At 44.0% G+C, this 20,501-nt stretch overlaps 1 protein-coding gene across 3 annotated transcripts in view; it reads left to right on the top strand.

The window, feature by feature from the left end:
- ghitm (growth hormone inducible transmembrane protein) overlaps positions 1-19,192 on the top strand; it is a 35,947-nt gene extending 16,755 nt beyond the window's left edge. For all 3 annotated transcript variants that reach the window (XM_042319071.1, XM_042319070.1, XM_042319072.1), the window contains 4 exons: positions 951-1,059; positions 1,466-1,654; positions 14,556-14,727; positions 18,501-19,192. In XM_042319071.1, coding sequence (XP_042175005.1) covers positions 951-1,059; positions 1,466-1,654; positions 14,556-14,727; positions 18,501-18,585 — 555 coding nt within the window. In that variant the 3' untranslated portion in view covers positions 18,586-19,192. The remainder of the gene's footprint in view (positions 1-950; positions 1,060-1,465; positions 1,655-14,555; positions 14,728-18,500) is intronic.
- The last annotated feature ends 1,309 nt before the right edge of the window (positions 19,193-20,501 follow it).

Below are 20,501 nucleotides of genomic sequence, written 5' to 3'. Positions count from 1 at the left end.
AGACAGCGGGGTAGCCACGGGACCAAGACAGCGGGGTAGCCACGGGACCAAGACAGCGGGGTAGCCACGGGACCAAGACAGCGGGGTAGCCACGGGACCAAGACAGCGGGGTAGCCACGGGACCAAGACAGCGGGGTAGCCACGGGACCAAGACAGCGGGGTAGCCACGGGACCAAGACAGCGGGGTAGCCACGGGACCAAGACGGCGGGGTAGCCACGGGACCAAGACGGCGGGGTAGCCACGGGACCAAGACGGCGGGGTAGCCACGGGACCAAGACGGCGGGGTAGCCACGGGACCAAGGGACCAAGACGGCGGGGTAGCCACGGGACCAAGACGGCGGGGTAGCCACGGGACCAAGATGGCGGGGTAGCCACGGGACCAAGACGGCAGGGTAGCCACGGGACCAAGATGGCAGGGTAGCTGTTACACCAGGGTAGCCACGGGACCAAGACAGCAGGGTAGCCACGGGACCAAGACAGCAGGGTAGCCACGGGACCAAGACAGCAGGGTAGCCACGGGACCAAGCCAGCAGGGTAGCTGTTACAGCAGGGTAGCCACGGGACCAAGACAGCAGAGAAGTTGAGCCTCACGCTTCAATGCTTTTAGTTGTTGCAGAAATTGACCCACTATGCTGTTTACTTTCTGCATCTGCATCATCTGCATCATATCGCTGAGTTTACCTTCAAGGAAATATGAGTTTTTACCATGACTATTGCCACTGGGCCAGTGACTAATGACTAAAAGTATATCTGCATCCACTGAATGTTATTAACCCTTAAAAAGGAATGTAGTGGTTTGAGGGCCCACCTAACCTCATTGTTTTGTGTTGATACGTCTGGTGCTGATTTTCAAACCATTGTGTATGATTTCGAGACACTTTTCAATAGCCACCGTGGGTATTTTTTGGTTGTTCAGATAATACAGACATTTTGTCATTTTTTTCACCAGGCTATTGGAGCTACCTTTGCAGCCATGATTGGAGCAGGCATGCTGGTCAGATCTATCTCTTATGACCAGAGCCCAGGAGCCAAACATCTAGCCTGGATGCTACATGCAGGTGATGGACTGCTTCACCTTTTCACTTTACCAAGCATTTGTCAATTGAAATGTCCCACTTGCTTGTTTTCGCCACCAGAGGGCAGTACTATAAAGGTTCAGAATACCCTCACTATGCAGCAGCAGTCGACTTGAATGGAACAGGGTTTTCTCGTACTTACTGACACCGGTGCTGTGCCTGTGAGAATATTCTGAGAAGACTGTTAAATACCAGATCTGTTTTCTTTAAGTAGAATATCTTGTTATATATATAAAACCTCTTTATTTGGACCTCAGATGATAAATAGCTGTGTAGCTAAAATCTGGTGCTTTTTCATGTTTGATGTACGTACATGGTCCCTTTAAAAAAAAAAAAAAAAAAAACGAACCTAATAAATAAATCCATCCATTTGTCCCTGTGTTTCCAGGTGTGATGGGAGCGGTCATAGCCCCCATGACTCTGCTAGGTGGGCCGCTGATGATGAGGGCAGCCTGGTACACAGCGGGCATAGTGGGGGGTCTGTCCACCGTGGCCATGTGTGCCCCCAGTGAGAAGTTCCTCAACATGGGAGGACCCCTGGCGGTGGGCTTCGGAGTCGTCTTCGCCTCCTCCATCGGTTAGTATCTTCAGATCAATGACCCTGGCTGTGGGTTTCAGTGGTCTCCACCTTCTCTATCGGTTAGTATCTTTCGATCAATAACCCTGGCTGTGGGTTTCAGTGGTCTCTAACGGTTAGTATCTTTAGATCAATGACCCTGGCTGTGGGTTTCAGTGGTCTCCACCTTCTCTATCGGTTAGTATCTTTCGATCAATAACCCTGGCTGTGGGTTTCAGTGGTCTCTAACGGTTAGTATCTTTAGATCAATGACCCTGGCTGTGGGTTTCAGTGGTCTCTATTGGTTAGTATCTTTAGATCAATAACCCTGGCTGTGGGTTTCAGTGGTCTCTAACGGTTAGTATCTTTAGATCAATGACCCTGGCTGTGGGTTTCAGTGGTCTCTATTGGTTAGTATCTTTAGATCAATAACCCTGGCTGTGGGTTTCAGTGGTCTCTATCGGTTAGTATCTTTAGATCAATAACCCTGGCTGTGGGTTTCAGTGGTCTCTATCGGTTAGTATCTTTAGATCAATGACCCTGGCTGTGGGTTTCAGTGGTCTCTATCGGTTAGTATCTTTAGATCAATGACCCTGGCTGTGGGTTTCAGTGGTCTCCACCTCCATCGGTTAGTATCTTTAGATCAATAACCCTGGCTGTGGGCTTCAGTGGTCTCTATCGGTTAGTATCTTTAGATCAATGACCCTGGCTGTGGGTTTCAGTGGTCTCCACCTCTATCGGTTAGTATCTTTAGATCAATAACCCTGGCTGTGGGTTTCAGTGGTCTCCACCTCCATCAGTTAGTATCTTTAGATCAATAACCCTGGCTGTGGGTTTCAGTGGTCTCTATCGGTTAGTATCTTAAGATCAATGACCCTGGCTGTGGGTTTCAGTGGTCTCTATCGGTTAGTATCTTTAGATCAATAACCCTGGCTGTGGGTTTCAGTGGTCTCTATCGGTTAGTATCTTTAGATCAATGACCCTGGCTGTGGGTTTCAGTGGACTCTATCGGTTAGTATCTTTAGATCAATGACCCTGGCTGTGGGTTTCAGTGGTCTCTATCGGTTAGTATCTTTAGATCAATAACCCTGGCTGTGGGTTTCAATGGTCTCTATCGGTTAGTATCTTTAGATCAATAACCCTGGCTGTGGGTTTCAGTGGTCTCTATCGGTTAGTATCTTTAGATCAATAACCCTGGCTGTGGGTTTCAGTGGTCTCTATCGGTTAGTATCTTTAGATCAATAACCCTGGCTGTGGGTTTCAGTGGTCTCTATCGGTTAGTATCTTTAGATCAATAACCCTGGCTGTGGGTTTCAGTGGTCTCCACCTCCATCGGTTAGTATCTTTAGATCAATAACCCTGGCTGTGGGTTTCAGTGGTCTCCACCTCCATCGGTTAGTATCTTTAGATCAATAACCCTGGCTGTGGGCTTCAGTGGTCTCTATCGGTTAGTATCTTTAGATCAATGACCCTGGCTGTGGGTTTCAGTGGTCTCTATCGGTTAGTATATTTAGATCAATGACCCTGGCTGTGGGTTTCAGTGGTCTCCACCTCTATCGGTTAGTATCTTTAGATCAATAACCCTGGCTGTGGGTTTCAGTGGTCTCTATCGGTTAGTATCTTTAGATCAATAACCCTGGCTGTGGGTTTCAGTGGTCTCCACGTCTATCGGTTAGTATCTTTAGATCAATAACCCTGGCTGTGGGTTTCAGTGGTCTCTATCGGTTAGTATCTTTAGATCAATGACCCTGGCTGTGGGTTTCAGTGGTCTCTATCGGTTAGTATCTTTAGATCAATAACCCTGGCTGTGGGTTTCAGTGGTCTCTATCGGTTAGTATCTTTAGATCAATAACCCTGGCTGTGGGTTTCAGTGGTCTCCGCCTCAATCGGTTAGTATCTTTAGATCAATAACCCTGGCTGTGGGTTTCAGTGGTCTCTATCGGTTAGTAACTTTAGATCAATAACCCTGGCTGTGGGTTTCAGTGGTATCTATTGGTTAGTATCTTTCGATCAATAACCCTGGCTGTGGGTTTCAGTGGTCTCCACCTCAATCGGTTAGTATCTTTAGATCAATAACCCTGGCTGTGGGTTTCAGTGGTCTCTATTGGTTAGTATCTTTTGATCAATAACCCTGGCTGTGGGTTTCAGTGGTCTCCACCTCAATCGGTTAGTATCTTTAGATCAATAACCCTGGCTGTGGGTTTCAGTGGTCTCTATCGGTTAGTATCTTTAGATCAATAAACTTGGCAGTGGTTTTCAGTGGTCTCTATTGGTTAGTATCTTTAGATCAATGACCCTGGCAGTGGGTTTCAGTGGTCTCTATCGGTTAGTATCTTTAGATCAATAACCCTGGCTGTGGGTTTCAGTGGTCTCTATTGGTTAGTATCTTTCGATCAATAACCCTGGCTGTGGGTTTCAGTGGTCTCCACCTCTATCGGTTAGTATCTTTAGATCAATAACCCTGGCTGTAGGTTTCAGTGGTCTCTATCGGTTAGTATCTTTAGATCAATGACCCTGGCTGTGGGTTTCAGTGGTCTCTATCGGTTAGTATCTTCAGATCAATAACCCTGGCTGTGGGTTTCAGTGGTCTCCACCTCCTCTAACAGTTAGTATCTTTAGATCAATAACCCTGGATGTGGGTTTCAGTGGTCTCCACCTCTATCGGTTAGTATCTTTAGATCAATAACCCTGGCTGTGGGTTTCAGTGGTCTCTATCGGTTAGTAACTTTAGATCAATAACCCTGGCTGTGGGTTTCAGTGGTATCTATTGGTTAGTATCTTTCGATCAATAACCCTGGCTGTGGGTTTCAGTGGTCTCCACCTCAATCGGTTAGTATCTTTAGATCAATGACCCTTGCTGTGGGTTTCAGTGGTCTCTATCGGTTAGTATCTTCAGATCAATGACCCTGGCTGTGGGTTTCAGTGGTCTCCACCTCTATCGGTTAGTATCTTTAGATCAATAACCCTGGCTGTGGGTTTCAGTGGTCTCCACCTCTATCGGTTAGTATCTTTAGATCAATAACCCTGGCAGTGGTTTTCAGTGGTCTCTATCGGTTAGTGTCTTTAGATCAATGACCCTGGCAGTGGGTTTCAGTGGTCTCTATCGGTTAGTATCTTTAGATCAATAACCCTGGTCCTGGGTTTCAGTGGTCTCTATCGGTTAGTATCTTTAGATCAATAACCCTGGTCCTGGGTTTCAGTGGTCTCTATCGGTTAGTATCTTTCGATCAATAACCCTGGCTGTGGGTTTCAGTGGTCTCCACCTCTATCGGTTAGTATCTTTAGATCAATAACCCTGGCTGTGGTTTTCAGTGGTCTCTATCGGTTAGTATCTTTAGATCAATAACCCTGGCTGTGGGTTTCAGTGGTCTCCACCTCTATCGGTTAGTATCTTTAGATCAATAACCCTGGCTGTGGGTTTCAGTGGTCTCCACCTCTATCGGTTAGTATCTTTAGATCAATAACCCTGGCTGTGGGTTTCAGTGGTCTCCGCCTCAATCGGTTAGTATCTTTAGATCAATAACCCTGGCTGTGGGTTTCAGTGGTCTCTATCGGTTAGTATCTTTAGATCAATAACCCTGGCTGTGGGTTTCAGTGGTATCTATTGGTTAGTATCTTTCGATCAATAACCCTGGCTGTGGGTTTCAGTGGTCTCCACCTCAATCGGTTAGTATCTTTAGATCAATAACCCTGGCTGTGGGTTTCAGTGGTCTCTATCGGTTAGTATCTTTAGATCAATAACCCTGGCTGTGGGTTTCAGTGGTCTCTATCGGTTAGTATCTTTAGATCAATAACCCTGGCTGTGGGTTTCAGTGGTCTCTATCGGTTAGTATCTTTAGATCAATAACCCTGGCTGTGGGTTTCAGTGGTCTCCACCTCTATCGGTTAGTATCTTTAGATCAATAACCCTGGCTGTGGGTTTCAGTGGTCTCTATCGGTTAGTATCTTTAGATCAATAACCCTGGCTGTGGGTTTCAGTGGTCTCCACCTCTATCGGTTAGTATCTTTAGATCAATAACCCTGGCTGTGGGTTTCAGTGGTCTCCGCCTCAATTGGTTAGTATCTTTAGATCAATAACCCTGGCTGTGGGTTTCAGTGGTCTCTATCGGTTAGTATCTTTAGATCAATAACCCTGGCTGTGGGTTTCAGTGGTCTCTATTGGTTAGTATCTTTCGATCAATAACCCTGGCTGTGGGTTTCAGTGGTCTCCACCTCAATCGGTTAGTATCTTTAGATCAATAACCCTGGCTGTGGGTTTCAGTGGTCTCTATGTTAGTATCTTTATCTTTTAGATCAATAACCCTGGCTGTGGGTTTCAGTGGTCTCTATCGGTTAGTATCTTTTGATCAATAACCCTGGCTGTGGGTTTCAGTGGTCTCCACCTCAATCGGTTAGTATCTTTAGATCAATAACCCTGGCTGTGGGTTTCAGTGGTCTCTATCGGTTAGTATCTTTAGATCAATAACCCTGGCTGTGGGTTTCAGTGGTTTCTATCGGTTAGTATCTTTAGATCAATAACCCTGGCTGTGGGTTTCAGTGGTCTCCACCTCTATCGGTTAGTATCTTTAGATCAATAACCCTGGCTGTGGGTTTCAGTGGTCTCCACCTCCATCGGTTAGTATCTTTAGATCAATAACCCTGGCAGTGGTTTTCAGTGGTCTCTATCGGTTAGTATCTTTAGATCAATGACCCTGGCAGTGGGTTTCAGTGGTCTCTATCGGTTAGTATCTTTAGATCAATAACCCTGGTCCTGGGTTTCAGTGGTCTCTATCGGTTAGTATCTTTAGATCAATAACCCTGGCTGTGGGTTTCAGTGGTCTCTATTGGTTAGTATCTTTCGATCAATAACCCTGGCTGTGGGTTTCAGTGGTCTCCACCTCTATCGGTTAGTATCTTTAGATCAATAACCCTGGCTGTGGGTTTCAGTGGTCTCTATCGGTTAGTATCTTTAGATCAATAACCCTGGCTGTGGGTTTCAGTGGTCTCTATCGGTTAGTATCTTTAGATCAATGACCCTGGCTGTGGGTTTCAGTGGTCTCTATCGGTTAGTATCTTTAGATCAATAACCCTGGCTGTGGGTTTCAGTGGTCTCCACCTCTATCGGTTAGTATCTTTAGATCAATAACCCTGGCTGTGGGTTTCAGTGGTCTCTATCAGTTAGTATCTTTAGATCAATAACCCTGGCTGTGGGTTTCAGTGGTCTCCACCTCCTCTAACAGTTAGTATCTTTAGATCAATAACCCTGGCTGTGGGTGTCAGTGGTCTCTATCGGTTAGTATCTTTAGATCAATAACCCTGGCTGTGGGTTTCAGTGGTCTCTATCGGTTAGTATCTTTAGATCAATAACCCTGGCTGTGGGTTTCAGTGGTCTCTATCGGTTAGTATCTTCAGATCAATAACCCTGGCTGTGGGTTTCAGTGGTCTCCACCTCTATCGGTTAGTATCTTTAGATCAATAACCCTGGCTGTGGGTTTCAGTGGTCTCCGCCTCAATCGGTTAGTATCTTTAGATCAATAACCCTGGCTGTGGGTTTCAGTGGTCTCTATCGGTTAGTAACTTTAGATCAATAACCCTGGCTGTGGGTTTCAGTGGTATCTATTGGTTAGTATCTTTCGATCAATAACCCTGGCTGTGGGTTTCAGTGGTCTCCACCTCAATCGGTTAGTATCTTTAGATCAATAACCCTGGCTGTGGGTTTCAGTGGTCTCTATTGGTTAGTATCTTTTGATCAATAACCCTGGCTGTGGGTTTCAGTGGTCTCCACCTCAATCGGTTAGTATCTTTAGATCAATAACCCTGGCTGTGGGTTTCAGTGGTCTCTATCGGTTAGTATCTTTAGATCAATAACCCTGGCAGTGGTTTTCAGTGGTCTCTATCGGTTAGTATCTTTAGATCAATGACCCTGGCAGTGGGTTTCAGTGGTCTCTATCGGTTAGTATCTTTAGATCAATAACCCTGGCTGTGGGTTTCAGTGGTCTCTATTGGTTAGTATCTTTCGATCAATAACCCTGGCTGTGGGTTTCAGTGGTCTCCACCTCTATCGGTTAGTATCTTTAGATCAATAACCCTGGCTGTAGGTTTCAGTGGTCTCTATCGGTTAGTATCTTTAGATCAATGACCCTGGCTGTGGGTTTCAGTGGTCTCTATCGGTTAGTATCTTCAGATCAATAACCCTGGCTGTGGGTTTCAGTGGTCTACACCTCTATCGGTTAGTATCTTTAGATCAATAACCCTGGCTGTGGGTTTCAGTGGTCTCTATCGGTTAGTATCTTTAGATCAATGACCCTGGCTGTGGGTTTCAGTGGTCTCTATCGGTTAGTATCTTTAGATCAATAACCCTGGCTGTGGGTTTCAATGGTCTCCACCTCTATCGGTTAGTATCTTTAGATCAATAACCCTGGCTGTGGGTTTCAGTGGTCTCTATCGGTTAGTATCTTTAGATCAATAACCCTGGCTGTGGGTTTCAGTGGTCTCCACCTCCTCTCGGTTAGTATCTTTAGATCAATAACCCTGGCTGTGGGTGTCAGTGGTCTCTATCGTGTATCTTTAGATCAATAACCCTGGCTGTGGGTTTCAGTGGTCTCTATCGGTTAGTATCTTTAGATCAATAACCCTGGCTGTGGGTTTCAGTGGTCTCTATCGGTTAGTATCTTTAGATCAATAACCCTGGCTGTGGGTTTCAGTGGTCTCCACCTCTATCGGTTAGTATCTTTAGATCAATAACCCTGGCTGTGGGTTTCAGTGGTCTCCGCCTCAATCGGTTAGTATCTTTAGATCAATAACCCTGGCTGTGGGTTTCAGTGGTCTCTATCGGTTAGTAACTTTAGATCAATAACCCTGGCTGTGGGTTTCAGTGGTATCTATTGGTTAGTATCTTTCGATCAATAACCCTGGCTGTGGGTTTCAGTGGTCTCCACCTCAATCGGTTAGTATCTTTAGATCAATAACCCTGGCTGTGGGTTTCAGTGGTCTCTATTGGTTAGTATCTTTTGATCAATAACCCTGGCTGTGGGTTTCAGTGGTCTCCACCTCAATCGGTTAGTATCTTTAGATCAATAACCCTGGCTGTGGGTTTCAGTGGTCTCTATCGGTTAGTATCTTTAGATCAATAAACTTGGCAGTGGTTTTCAGTGGTCTCTATTGGTTAGTATCTTTAGATCAATGACCCTGGCAGTGGGTTTCAGTGGTCTCTATCGGTTAGTATCTTTAGATCAATAACCCTGGCTGTGGGTTTCAGTGGTCTCTATTGGTTAGTATCTTTCGATCAATAACCCTGGCTGTGGGTTTCAGTGGTCTCCACCTCTATCGGTTAGTATCTTTAGATCAATAACCCTGGCTGTAGGTTTCAGTGGTCTCTATCGGTTAGTATCTTTAGATCAATGACCCTGGCTGTGGGTTTCAGTGGTCTCTATCGGTTAGTATCTTCAGATCAATAACCCTGGCTGTGGGTTTCAGTGGTCTCCACCTCTATCGGTTAGTATCTTTAGATCAATAACCCTGGCTGTGGGTTTCAGTGGTCTCCACCTCTATCGGTTAGTATCTTTAGATCAATAACCCTGGCTGTGGGTTTCAGTGGTCTCTATCGGTTAGTAACTTTAGATCAATAACCCTGGCTGTGGGTTTCAGTGGTATCTATTGGTTAGTATCTTTCGATCAATAACCCTGGCTGTGGGTTTCAGTGGTCTCCACCTCAATCGGTTAGTATCTTTAGATCAATGACCCTGGCTGTGGGTTTCAGTGGTCTCTATCGGTTAGTATCTTCAGATCAATGACCCTGGCTGTGGGTTTCAGTGGTCTCCACCTCTATCGGTTAGTATCTTTAGATCAATAACCCTGGCTGTGGGTTTCAGTGGTCTCTATCGGTTAGTATCTTTAGATCAATAACCCTGGCAGTGGGTTTCAGTGGTCTCTATCGGTTAGTATCTTTAGATCAATGACCCTGGCAGTGGGTTTCAGTGGTCTCTATCGGTTAGTATCTTTAGATCAATAACCCTGGTCCTGGGTTTCAGTGGTCTCTATCGGTTAGTATCTTTAGATCAATAACCCTGGTCCTGGGTTTCAGTGGTCTCTATCGGTTAGTATCTTTCGATCAATAACCCTGGCTGTGGGTTTCAGTGGTCTCCACCTCTATCGGTTAGTATCTTTAGATCAATAACCCTGGCTGTAGGTTTCAGTGGTCTCTATCGGTTAGTATCTTCAGATCAATAACCCTGGCTGTGGGTTTCAGTGGTCTCCACCTCTATCGGTTAGTATCTTTAGATCAATAACCCTGGCTGTGGGTTTCAGTGGTCTCCACCTCTATCGGTTAGTATCTTTAGATCAATAACCCTGGCTGTGGGTTTCAGTGGTCTCCGCCTCAATTGGTTAGTATCTTTAGATCAATAACCCTGGCTGTGGGTTTCAGTGGTCTCTATCGGTTAGTAACTTTAGATCAATAACCCTGGCTGTGGGTTTCAGTGGTATCTATTGGTTAGTATCTTTCGATCAATAACCCTGGCTGTGGGTTTCAGTGGTCTCCACCTCAATCGGTTAGTATCTTTAGATCAATAACCCTGGCTGTGGGTTTCAGTGGTCTCTATCGGTTAGTATCTTTAGATCAATAACCCTGGCTGTGGGTTTCAGTGGTCTCTATTGGTTAGTATCTTTTGATCAATAACCCTGGCTGTGGGTTTCAGTGGTCTCCACCTCAATCGGTTAGTATCTTTAGATCAATAACCCTGGCTGTGGGTTTCAGTGGTCTCCACCTCAATCGGTTAGTATCTTTAGATCAATAACCCTGGCTGTGGGTTTCAGTGGTTTCTATCGGTTAGTATCTTTAGATCAATAACCCTGGCTGTGGGTTTCATTGGTCTCCACCTCTATCGGTTAGTATCTTTAGATCAATAACCCTGGCTGTGGGTTTCAGTGGTCTCCACCTCCATCGGTTAGTATCTTTAGATCAATAACCCTGGCAGTGGTTTTCAGTGGTCTCTATCGGTTAGTATCTTTAGATCAATGACCCTGGCAGTGGGTTTCAGTGGTCTCTATCGGTTAGTATCTTTAGATCAATAACCCTGGTCCTGGGTTTCAGTGGTCTCTATCGGTTAGTATCTTTAGATCAATATCCCTGGCTGTGGGTTTAAGTGATCTCTATTGGTTAGTATCTTTCGATCAATAACCCTGGCTGTGTGTTTCAGTGGTCTCCACCTCTATCGGTTAGTATCTTTAGATCAATAACCCTGGCTGTGGGTTTCAGTGGTCTCTATCAGTTAGTATCTTTAGATCAATAACCCTGGCTGTAGGTTTCAGTGGTCTCTATCGGTTAGTATCTTTAGATCAATAACCCTGGCTGTGGGTTTCAGTGGTCTCCACCTCTATCGGTTAGTATCTTTAGATCAATAACCCTGGCTGTGGGTTTCAGTGGTCTCTATCGGTTAGTATCTTTAGATCAATAACCCTGGCTGTGGGTTTCAGTGGTCTCCACCTCCTCTAACAGTTAGTATCTTTAGATCAATAACCCTGGCTGTGGGTTTCAGTGGTCTCTATCGGTTAGTATCTTTAGATCAATAACCCTGGCTGTGGGTTTCAGTGGTCTCTATCGGTTAGTATCTTTCGATCAATAACCCTGGCTGTGGGTTTCAGTGGTCTCCACCTCTATCGGTTAGTATCTTTAGATCAATAACCCTGGCTGTGGTTTCAGTGGTCTCTATCGGTTAGTATCTTTAGATCAATAACCCTGGCTGTGGGTTTCAGTGGTCTCCACCTCTATCGGTTAGTATCTTTAGATCAATAACCCTGGCTGTGGGTTTCAGTGGTCTCCACCTCTATCGGTTAGTATCTTTAGATCAATAACCCTGGCTGTGGGTTTCAGTGGTCTCCGCCTCAATCGGTTAGTATCTTTAGATCAATAACCCTGGCTGTGGGTTTCAGTGGTCTCTATCGGTTAGTAACTTTAGATCAATAACCCTGGCTGTGGGTTTCAGTGGTATCTATTGGTTAGTATCTTTCGATCAATAACCCTGGCTGTGGGTTTCAGTGGTCTCCACCTCAATCGGTTAGTATCTTTAGATCAATAACCCTGGCTGTGGGTTTCAGTGGTCTCTATCGGTTAGTATCTTTAGATCAATAACCCTGGCTGTGGGTTTCAGTGGTCTCTATTGGTTAGTATCTTTTGATCAATAACCCTGGCTGTGGGTTTCAGTGGTCTCCACCTCAATCGGTTAGTATCTTTAGATCAATAACCCTGGCTGTGGGTTTCAGTGGTCTCTATCGGTTAGTATCTTTAGATCAATAACCCTGGCTGTGGGTTTCAGTGGTTTCTATCGGTTAGTATCTTTAGATCAATAACCCTGGCTGTGGGTTTCAGTGGTCTCCACCTCTATCGGTTAGTATCTTTAGATCAATAACCCTGGCTGTGGGTTTCAGTGGTCTCCACCTCCATCGGTTAGTATCTTTAGATCAATAACCCTGGCAGTGGTTTTCAGTGGTCTCTATCGGTTAGTATCTTTAGATCAATGACCCTGGCAGTGGGTTTCAGTGGTCTCTATCGGTTAGTATCTTTAGATCAATAACCCTGGCTGTGGGTTTCAGTGGTCTCTATCGGTTAGTATCTTTAGATCAATATCCCTGGCTGTGGGTTTAAGTGGTCTCTATTGGTTAGTATCTTTAGATCAATAACCCTGGCTGTGGGTTTCAGTGGTCTCCACCTCTATCGGTTAGTATCTTTAGATCAATAACCCTGGCTGTGGGTTTCAGTGGTCTCTATCAGTTAGTATCTTTAGATCAATAACCCTGGCTGTAGGTTTCAGTGGTCTCTATCGGTTAGTATCTTTAGATCAATGACCCTGGCTGTGGGTTTCAGTGGTCTCTATCGGTTAGTATCTTCAGATCAATAACCCTGGCTGTGGGTTTCAGTGGTCTCCACCTCTATCGGTTAGTATCTTTAGATCAATAACCCTGGCTGTGGGTTTCAGTGGTCTCTATCGGTTAGTATCTTCAGATCAATAACCCTGGCTGTGGGTTTCAGTGGTCTCCACCTCCTCTAACAGTTAGTATCTTTAGATCAATAACCCTGGCTGTGGGTTCAGTGGTCTCTATCGGTTAGTATCTTTAGATCAATAACCCTGGCTGTGGGTTTCAGTGGTCTCTATCGGTTAGTATCTTTCGATCAATAACCCTGGCTGTGGGTTTCAGTGGTCTCCACCTCTATCGGTTAGTATCTTTAGATCAATAACCCTGGTCCTGGGTTTCAGTGGTCTCTATCGGTTAGTATCTTTAGATCAGTAACCCTGGCTGTGGGTTTCAGTGGTCTCTATCGGTTAGTATCTTTAGATCAATAACCCTGACAGTGGGTTTCAGTGGTCTCAATCGGTTAGTATCTTTAGATCAATAACCCTGGCTGTGGGTTTCAGTGGTCTCCACCTCTATCGGTTAGTATCTTTAGATCAATAACCCTGGATGTGGGTTTCAGTGGTCTCTATCGGTTAGTATCTTTAGATCAATAACCCTGGCTGTGGTTTTCAGTGGTCTCTATCGGTTAGTATCTTTAGATCAATAACCCTGGCTGTGGTTTTCAGTGGTCTCTATCGGTTAGTATCTTTAGATCAATAACCCTGGCTGTGGTTTTCAGTGGTCTCCACCTCTATCGGTTAGTATCTTTAGATCAATAACCCTGGCTGTGGGTTTCAGTGGTCTCTATCGGTTAGTATCTTTAGATCAATAACCCTGGCTGTGGTTTTCAGTGGTCTCCACTAAACGGTTAGTAGGCGTTTCTTCACAAATGCAGGGATGTAAACATCATACTTTTAGAGGACAACTAAATGGTTATTGCCTTTTTTAAGTGTTTATCAATGGAAAACAACATGGTAGACAGACATCAATGGAAAACAACATGGTAGACAGACATCAATGGAAAACAACATGGTAGACAGACATCCATGGAAAACAACATGGTAGACAGACATCCATGGAAAACAACATGGTAGACAGACATCCATGGAAAACAACATGGTAGACAGACATCCATGGAAAACAACATGGTAGACAGACATCCATGGAAAACAACATGGTAGACAGACATCCATGGAAAACAACATGGTAGACAGACATCCATGGAAAACAACATGGTAGACAGACATCCATGGAAAACAACATGGTAGACGGACATCCATGGAAAACAACATGGTAGACGGACATCCATGGAAAACAACATGGTAGACGGACATCCATGGAAAACAACATGGTAGACGGACATCCATGGAAAACAACATGGTAGACAGGACATCTGGAAAACAACATGGTAGACGGACATCCATGGAAAACAACATGGTAGACGGACATCCATGGAAAACAACATGGTAGACGGACATCCATGGAAAACAACATGGTAGACGGACATCCATGGAAAACAACATGGTAGACAGACATCCATGGAAAACAACATGGTAGACGGACATCCATGGAAAACAACATGGTAGACAGACATCCATGGAAAACAACATGGTAGACAGACATCCATGGAAAACAACATGGTAGACAGACATCCATGGAAAACAACATGGTAGACAGACATCCATGGAAAACAACATGGTAGACAGACATCCATGGAAAACAACATGGTAGACGGACATCCATGGAAAACAACATGGTAGACGGACATCCATGGAAAACAACATGGTAGACGGACATCCATGGAAAACAACATGGTAGACGGACATCAATGAAGTCTGTTGAACCGTAGCCTTTTGTTTCATCAAACCCAGTAAATTGTTAGTGGAGTATTCAAGATACCAGTGTGCTTGAGTTTCTTCTTTTTCAAATAGTATTATTTAGGATCTGGCTCTCTGGTGACAAACACCCTTGACACATAATATCCCCTCAGTTATTAATTGAGCTTGAGGACATGGTGTTAATATAATGTCCTCTCCACTCTCTCTGTCCCCAGGCTCAATGTTCCTGCCCCCTACCTCAGCGATGGGAGCAGGCCTCTACTCCATCGCTATCTACGGAGGTCTGGTCCTCTTCAGCATGTTCCTGCTCTACGACACCCAGAAGGTCATCAAGAGGGCGGAGACGTACCCCATGTACGGGATGCAGAAATACGACCCCATCAACTCGTAAGTGACGTCTGCAGAGTAATCTGTCCTGCTGTCTGATTTCTGTTCCTTACTGTTGAAACAGATAGTCAACTAGTCCAGGTCTGTTCCTTACTGTTTAAACAGGTAGTCAACTAGTCCAGTTCTGTTCCTTACTGTTTAAACAGACCGTCAACTAGTCCAGTTCTGTTCCTTACTGTTTAAACAGACCGTCAACTAGTCCAGTTCTGTTCCTTACTGTTTAAACAGACCGTCAACTAGTCCAGTTCTGTTCCTTACTGTTTAAACAGACCGTCAACTAGTCCAGTTCTGTTCCTTACTGTTTAAACAGACCGTCAACTAGTCCAGTTCTGTTCCTTACTGTTTAAACAGGTAGTCAACTAGTCCAGGTCTGTTCCTTACTGTTTAAACAGACCGTCAACTAGTCCAGTTCTGTTCCTTACTGTTTAAACAGACCGTCAACTAGTCCAGTTCTGTTCCTTACTGTTTAAACAGGTAGTCAACTAGTCCAGGTCTGTTCCTTACTGTTTAAACAGGTAGTCAACTAGTCCAGTTCTGTTCCTTACTGTTTAAACAGGTAGTCAACTAGTCCAGTTCTGTTCCTTACTGTTTAAACAGATAGTCAACTAGTCCAGGTCTGTTCCTTACTGTTTAAACAGATAGTCAACTAGTCCAGTTCTGTTCCTTACTGTTTAAACAGATAGTCAACTAGTCCAGTACTGTTTAAACAGATGGTCAACTAGTCCAGTTCTGTTCCTTACTGTTTAAACAGATAGTCAACTAGTCCAGGTCTGTTCCTTACTGTTTAAACAGATAGTCAACTAGTCCAGTTCTGTTCCTTACTGTTTAAACAGATAGTCAACTAGTCCAGTACTGTTTAAACAGATAGTCAACTAGTCCAGGTCTGTTCCTTACTGTTTAAACAGGTAGTCAACTAGTCCAGTACTGTTTAAACAGATAGTCAACTAGTCCAGGTCTGTTCCTTACTGTTTAAACAGGTAGTCAACTAGTCCAGTACTGTTTAAACAGATAGTCAACTAGTCCAGGTCTGTTCCTTACTGTTTAAACAGGTAGTCAACTAGTCCAGTACTGTTTAAACAGATAGTCAACTAGTCCAGGTCTGTTCCTTACTGTTTAAACAGGTAGTCAACTAGTCCAGGTCTGTTCCTTACTGTTGAAACAGGTAGTCAACTAGTCCAGGTCTGTTCCTTACTGTTATTGTTTTATTTCTTTGTCCTGCTTTGATAGATATATAATATATATATATAAACACAACATGTAAAGTGTTGGTCCTTTGTTTCCTGAGCTGAAATAGAAGAGCCCCAACATGTTCCATGTGCACATAAAGCTTATTACTCTCAAATGTTGTGCACAAATTTGTTTACATCCCTGTTAGTGAGCATTTCTCCTTTTCCAACATAATCCATCCACCTCACAGGTGTGGCATATCAAGAACCTTGTGCTGGGGACAATAAAAGGCCACTCTAAAATGTGCAGTTTTGTCACACGTCACAATGCCACAGATGTCTCAAGTTTTGAGGGAGTTTGCAATTAGCATAGTGACTGCAGTAATGTACATTCGAGCTTTGGCCAGTTAATTTCTCTGCCATAAGCCACCTCCAATGTCGTTGACAGTACGTCCAACCGGAGACCACGTGTAAACACGCCAGCCCAGGACCTCTACATCCGGCTTCTTCACCTGCGGGATCGTCTGAGACCAGCCACCCGGGCAGTTGATGAAACTGGGGGTTTGCACAACCAAAGAATTTCTGCACAAACTGTCAGAAACCGTCTCAGGGAAGCTCATCTGTGTGCTCGTCGTCGTCACCAGGGTCTTGACCTGACTGCAGTTCGGCATCATAACTGACTTCAGAGTGCAAAATGCTCACTTCAGTGGCCACTGGTACGCTGGAGAAATGTGCTCTTCACGGATGAATCCCTGTTTCAACACCCGGACAGATGGCAGGCAGCATGTATGGTGTCGAGTGGGTGAGTGGTTTGCTGATGCCAACGTTGTGAACAGAGTGCCCCATGGTGGCAGTGGGGTTGTGGTATGTGTTGGCATCAGCTACGGACCAACCAACACAATTGCGTTTTATTGATGGCACATTGACATTGTCGTGCCATTCATCCGCCGCCATCACCTCATGTTTCAGCATGATAATGCATGGACCCATGTTACATCTGGACGCAATTCCTGGAAATGATGCAGTATAATACCACTATGATGCAGTATAATACTGTCAGTACCACTATGATGCAGTATAATACTGTCAGTACCACTATGATGCAGTATAATACTGTCAGTACCACTATGATGCAGTATAATACTGTCAGTACCACTATGATGCAGTATAATACTGTCAGTACCACTATGATGCAGTATAATACTGTCAGTACCACTGTGATGCAGTATAATACCACTGATGCAGTATAATACTGTCAGTACCACTATGATGCAGTATAATACTGTCAGTACCACTGTGATGCAGTATAATACCACTATGATGCAGTATAATACTGTCAGTACCACTATGATGCAGTATAATACTGTCAGTACCACTATGATGCAGTATAATACCACTATGATGCAGTATAATACCACTGATGCAGTATAATACTGTCAGTACCACTGTGATGCAGTATAATACCACTGTGATGCAGTATAATACTGTCAGTACCACTGTGATGCAGTATAATACTGTCAGTACCACTGTGATGCAGTATAATACTGTCAGTACCACTGTGATGCAGTATAATACTGTCACCACTATGATGCAGTATAATACTGTCAGTACCACTGTGATGCAGTATAATACTGTCGGTACCACTATGATGCAGTATAATACCACTATGATGCAGTATAATACTGTCAGTACCACTGTGATGCAGTATAATACTGTCAGTACCACTATGATGCAGTATAATACCACTGTGATGCAGTATAATACTGTCAGTACCACTATGATGCAGTATAATACTGTCAGTACCACTATGATGCAGTATAATACTGTCAGTACCACTGTGATGCAGTATAATACCACTATGATGCAGTATAATACTGTCAGTACCACTATGATGCAGTATAATACTGTCAGTACCACTGTGATGCAGTATAATACTGTCAGTACCACTGTGATGCAGTATAATACTGTCGGTACCACTGTGATGCAGTATAATACCACTATGATGCAGTATAATACCACTGTGATGCAGTATAATACTGTGATGCAGTATAATACCACTGTGATGCAGTATAATACTGTCACCACTGTGATGCAGTATAATACTGTGATGCAGTATAATACTGTCACTGTGATGCAGTATAATACTGTCAGTACCACTATGATGCACTGTGATGATGCAGTATAATACTGTCACCACTGTGATGCATATAATACTGCACCACTATGATGCAGTATAATACTGATGCAGTATAATACCTGTGATGCAGTATATGCAGTACCACTATGATGCAGTATCTGTAGTACCACTGATGCAGTATAATACTGTGGTGTTATCCTGTCTTGTATTGTGATATGAAACTGACGGTTGGTGCTCTGTGGTGTTATCCTGTCTTGTATTGTGATATGAAACTGACGGTTGGTGCTCTGTGGTGTTCTCCTGTCTTGTATTGTGATATATGAAACTGACGGTTGGTGCTCTGTGGTGTTCTCCTGTCTTGTATTGTGATATATGAAACTGACGGTTGGTGCTCTGTGGTGTTCTCCTGTCTTGTATTGTGATATATGAAACTGACGGTTGGTGCTCTGTGGTGTTCTCCTGTCTTGTAGGTGCATGGGGATCTACATGGACACTCTGAACATCTTCATGAGGATGGTGATGATTCTGTCTGGCGGAGGAAACAGAAAGAAATGAAGCCGTTCCAGTCTGACTTTACATCTACGTTAAACCTTCAACCTTCCACACGGTTGAACAACAACGATATGTTCTACAATTCGCACCATACACCAGCTGTTACCTACTTTTAGTTTGAAAACATATTTTCAACTGACACAATAAAAAAATGTGTTGCTTTTGTGTGAAGAAGAGGATTGTAATTTCCTAGAGCGTATTGACACTCATCCAAGTAAGGAGGACATCTTGCTCTGTTCCATATTCAGAATGTTAAATATGATATTTTTATTTAAAGTCAGGATTGTTCATAGGGATATCTGTCAACATCACAGATCGCCCCTCAGTCTCCTCTTAATTGTTCCTTTATATTTTATATTTATTTTCACTCGAGGTGGGTGTTCCCATTTCTGGCAAGCAAGACAAAGCTGGGCAAACATAATTATATCATCCCTCAACCTTGAACGTGACTATGCGCTTAACTCCTTGACAGAGACTGAACTTGGATGTGTTGTTTCGGGCCGAGCCTTGGATGGGTGGTGCTTTGACATGTTGTTTCTGTTAGAATGAAAGTGATTGAATGTGATCAACGCTGTTCTGGTATCATTCAATAAAAGTGAAAGAGAATGCAGTTGGTGTATTTATGTTGAGCTATTTCATGAAAACAAAAGGACAATTTGGGAGCATATTGATCAGTGTTATTCACTGAATAATTTGTGTGATACTGTCGAGGCTCGTCCTGACTGTTTTCAGTAGCATCTTGGGTCAGGAGAATCTCCATTAAGTAACAGTACGAGGAAAATATCACCTTTTATTCACCATTTACATGTACCAGGAGGAAAGCCCTTCTGGATAAAGATCACTGATAGGAGGAAAGCCCTTCTGGATAAAGATCACTGATAGGAGGAAAGCCCTTCTGGATAAAGATCACTGATAGGAGGAAAGCCCTTCTGGATAAAGATCACTGATAGGAGGAAAGCCCTTCTGGATAAAGATCACTGATAGGAGGAAAGCCCTTCTGGATAAAGATCACTGATAGGAGGAAAGCCCTTCTGGATAAAGATCACTGATAGGAGGAAAGCCCTTCTGGATAAAGCTCACTGATAGGAGAAAAGCCCTTCTGGATAAAGATCACTGATGGGAGGAAAGCCCTTCCGGATAAAGATCACTGGTAGGAGGAAAGCCCTTCTGGATAAAGATCACTGATAGGAGGAAAGCCTAACCTGTCTGGATAAAGATCACTGATAGGAGCAAAGCCTAACCTGTCTGGATAAAGGAGTTCACTGAAAGGAGGATGCCTGACCTGTCTGGATAAAGATCACTGATAGGAGGAAAGCCCTTCTGGATAAAGATCACTGGTAGGAGGAAAGCCCTTCTGGATAAAGATCACTGATAGGAGGAAAGCCTAACCTGTCTGGATAAAGATCACTGATAGGAGGAAAGCCTGACCTGTCTGGATAAAGATCACTGATAGGAGGAAAGCCCTTCTGGATAAAGATCACTGATAGGAGGAAAGCCCTTCTGGATAAAGATCATTGATAGGAGGAAAGCCTAACCTGTATGGATAAATGAGATCACTGATAGGAGGAAAGCTTGACCTGTATGGATAAAGATCATTGATAGGAGGAAAGCCTGACCTGTATGAATAAAAGGAGATCACTGATATGAGGAAAGCCCTTCTGGAAAAAGATCACTGAGGAGGATAACCTAAACTGGATGGTGTTCAGAGATAGATGGGAGGGGTTGAGTGGAGCTGAAGGATGGGACTAAAAACAATCAAAAGATAACTATTATAAAATATACTGTGTCCATAAAATGTATATAGTGTGTACAAGCTGGAAGTAGAAACGTACTTGTTGTCCATTCCTCCAGTTAGGGGATGGGTAGTAGGGTTATCATATATTAAAGTAGAATCAGATTTAAAAAGCAGGTAAAAATAC

Source organism: Oncorhynchus tshawytscha, unplaced genomic scaffold (assembly GCF_018296145.1).
Source record: "Oncorhynchus tshawytscha isolate Ot180627B unplaced genomic scaffold, Otsh_v2.0 Un_scaffold_822_pilon_pilon, whole genome shotgun sequence".
Taxonomy (NCBI): Eukaryota; Metazoa; Chordata; class Actinopteri; order Salmoniformes; family Salmonidae; genus Oncorhynchus; species Oncorhynchus tshawytscha.
This window is presented reverse-complemented; position numbering and strand designations above follow the sequence as displayed.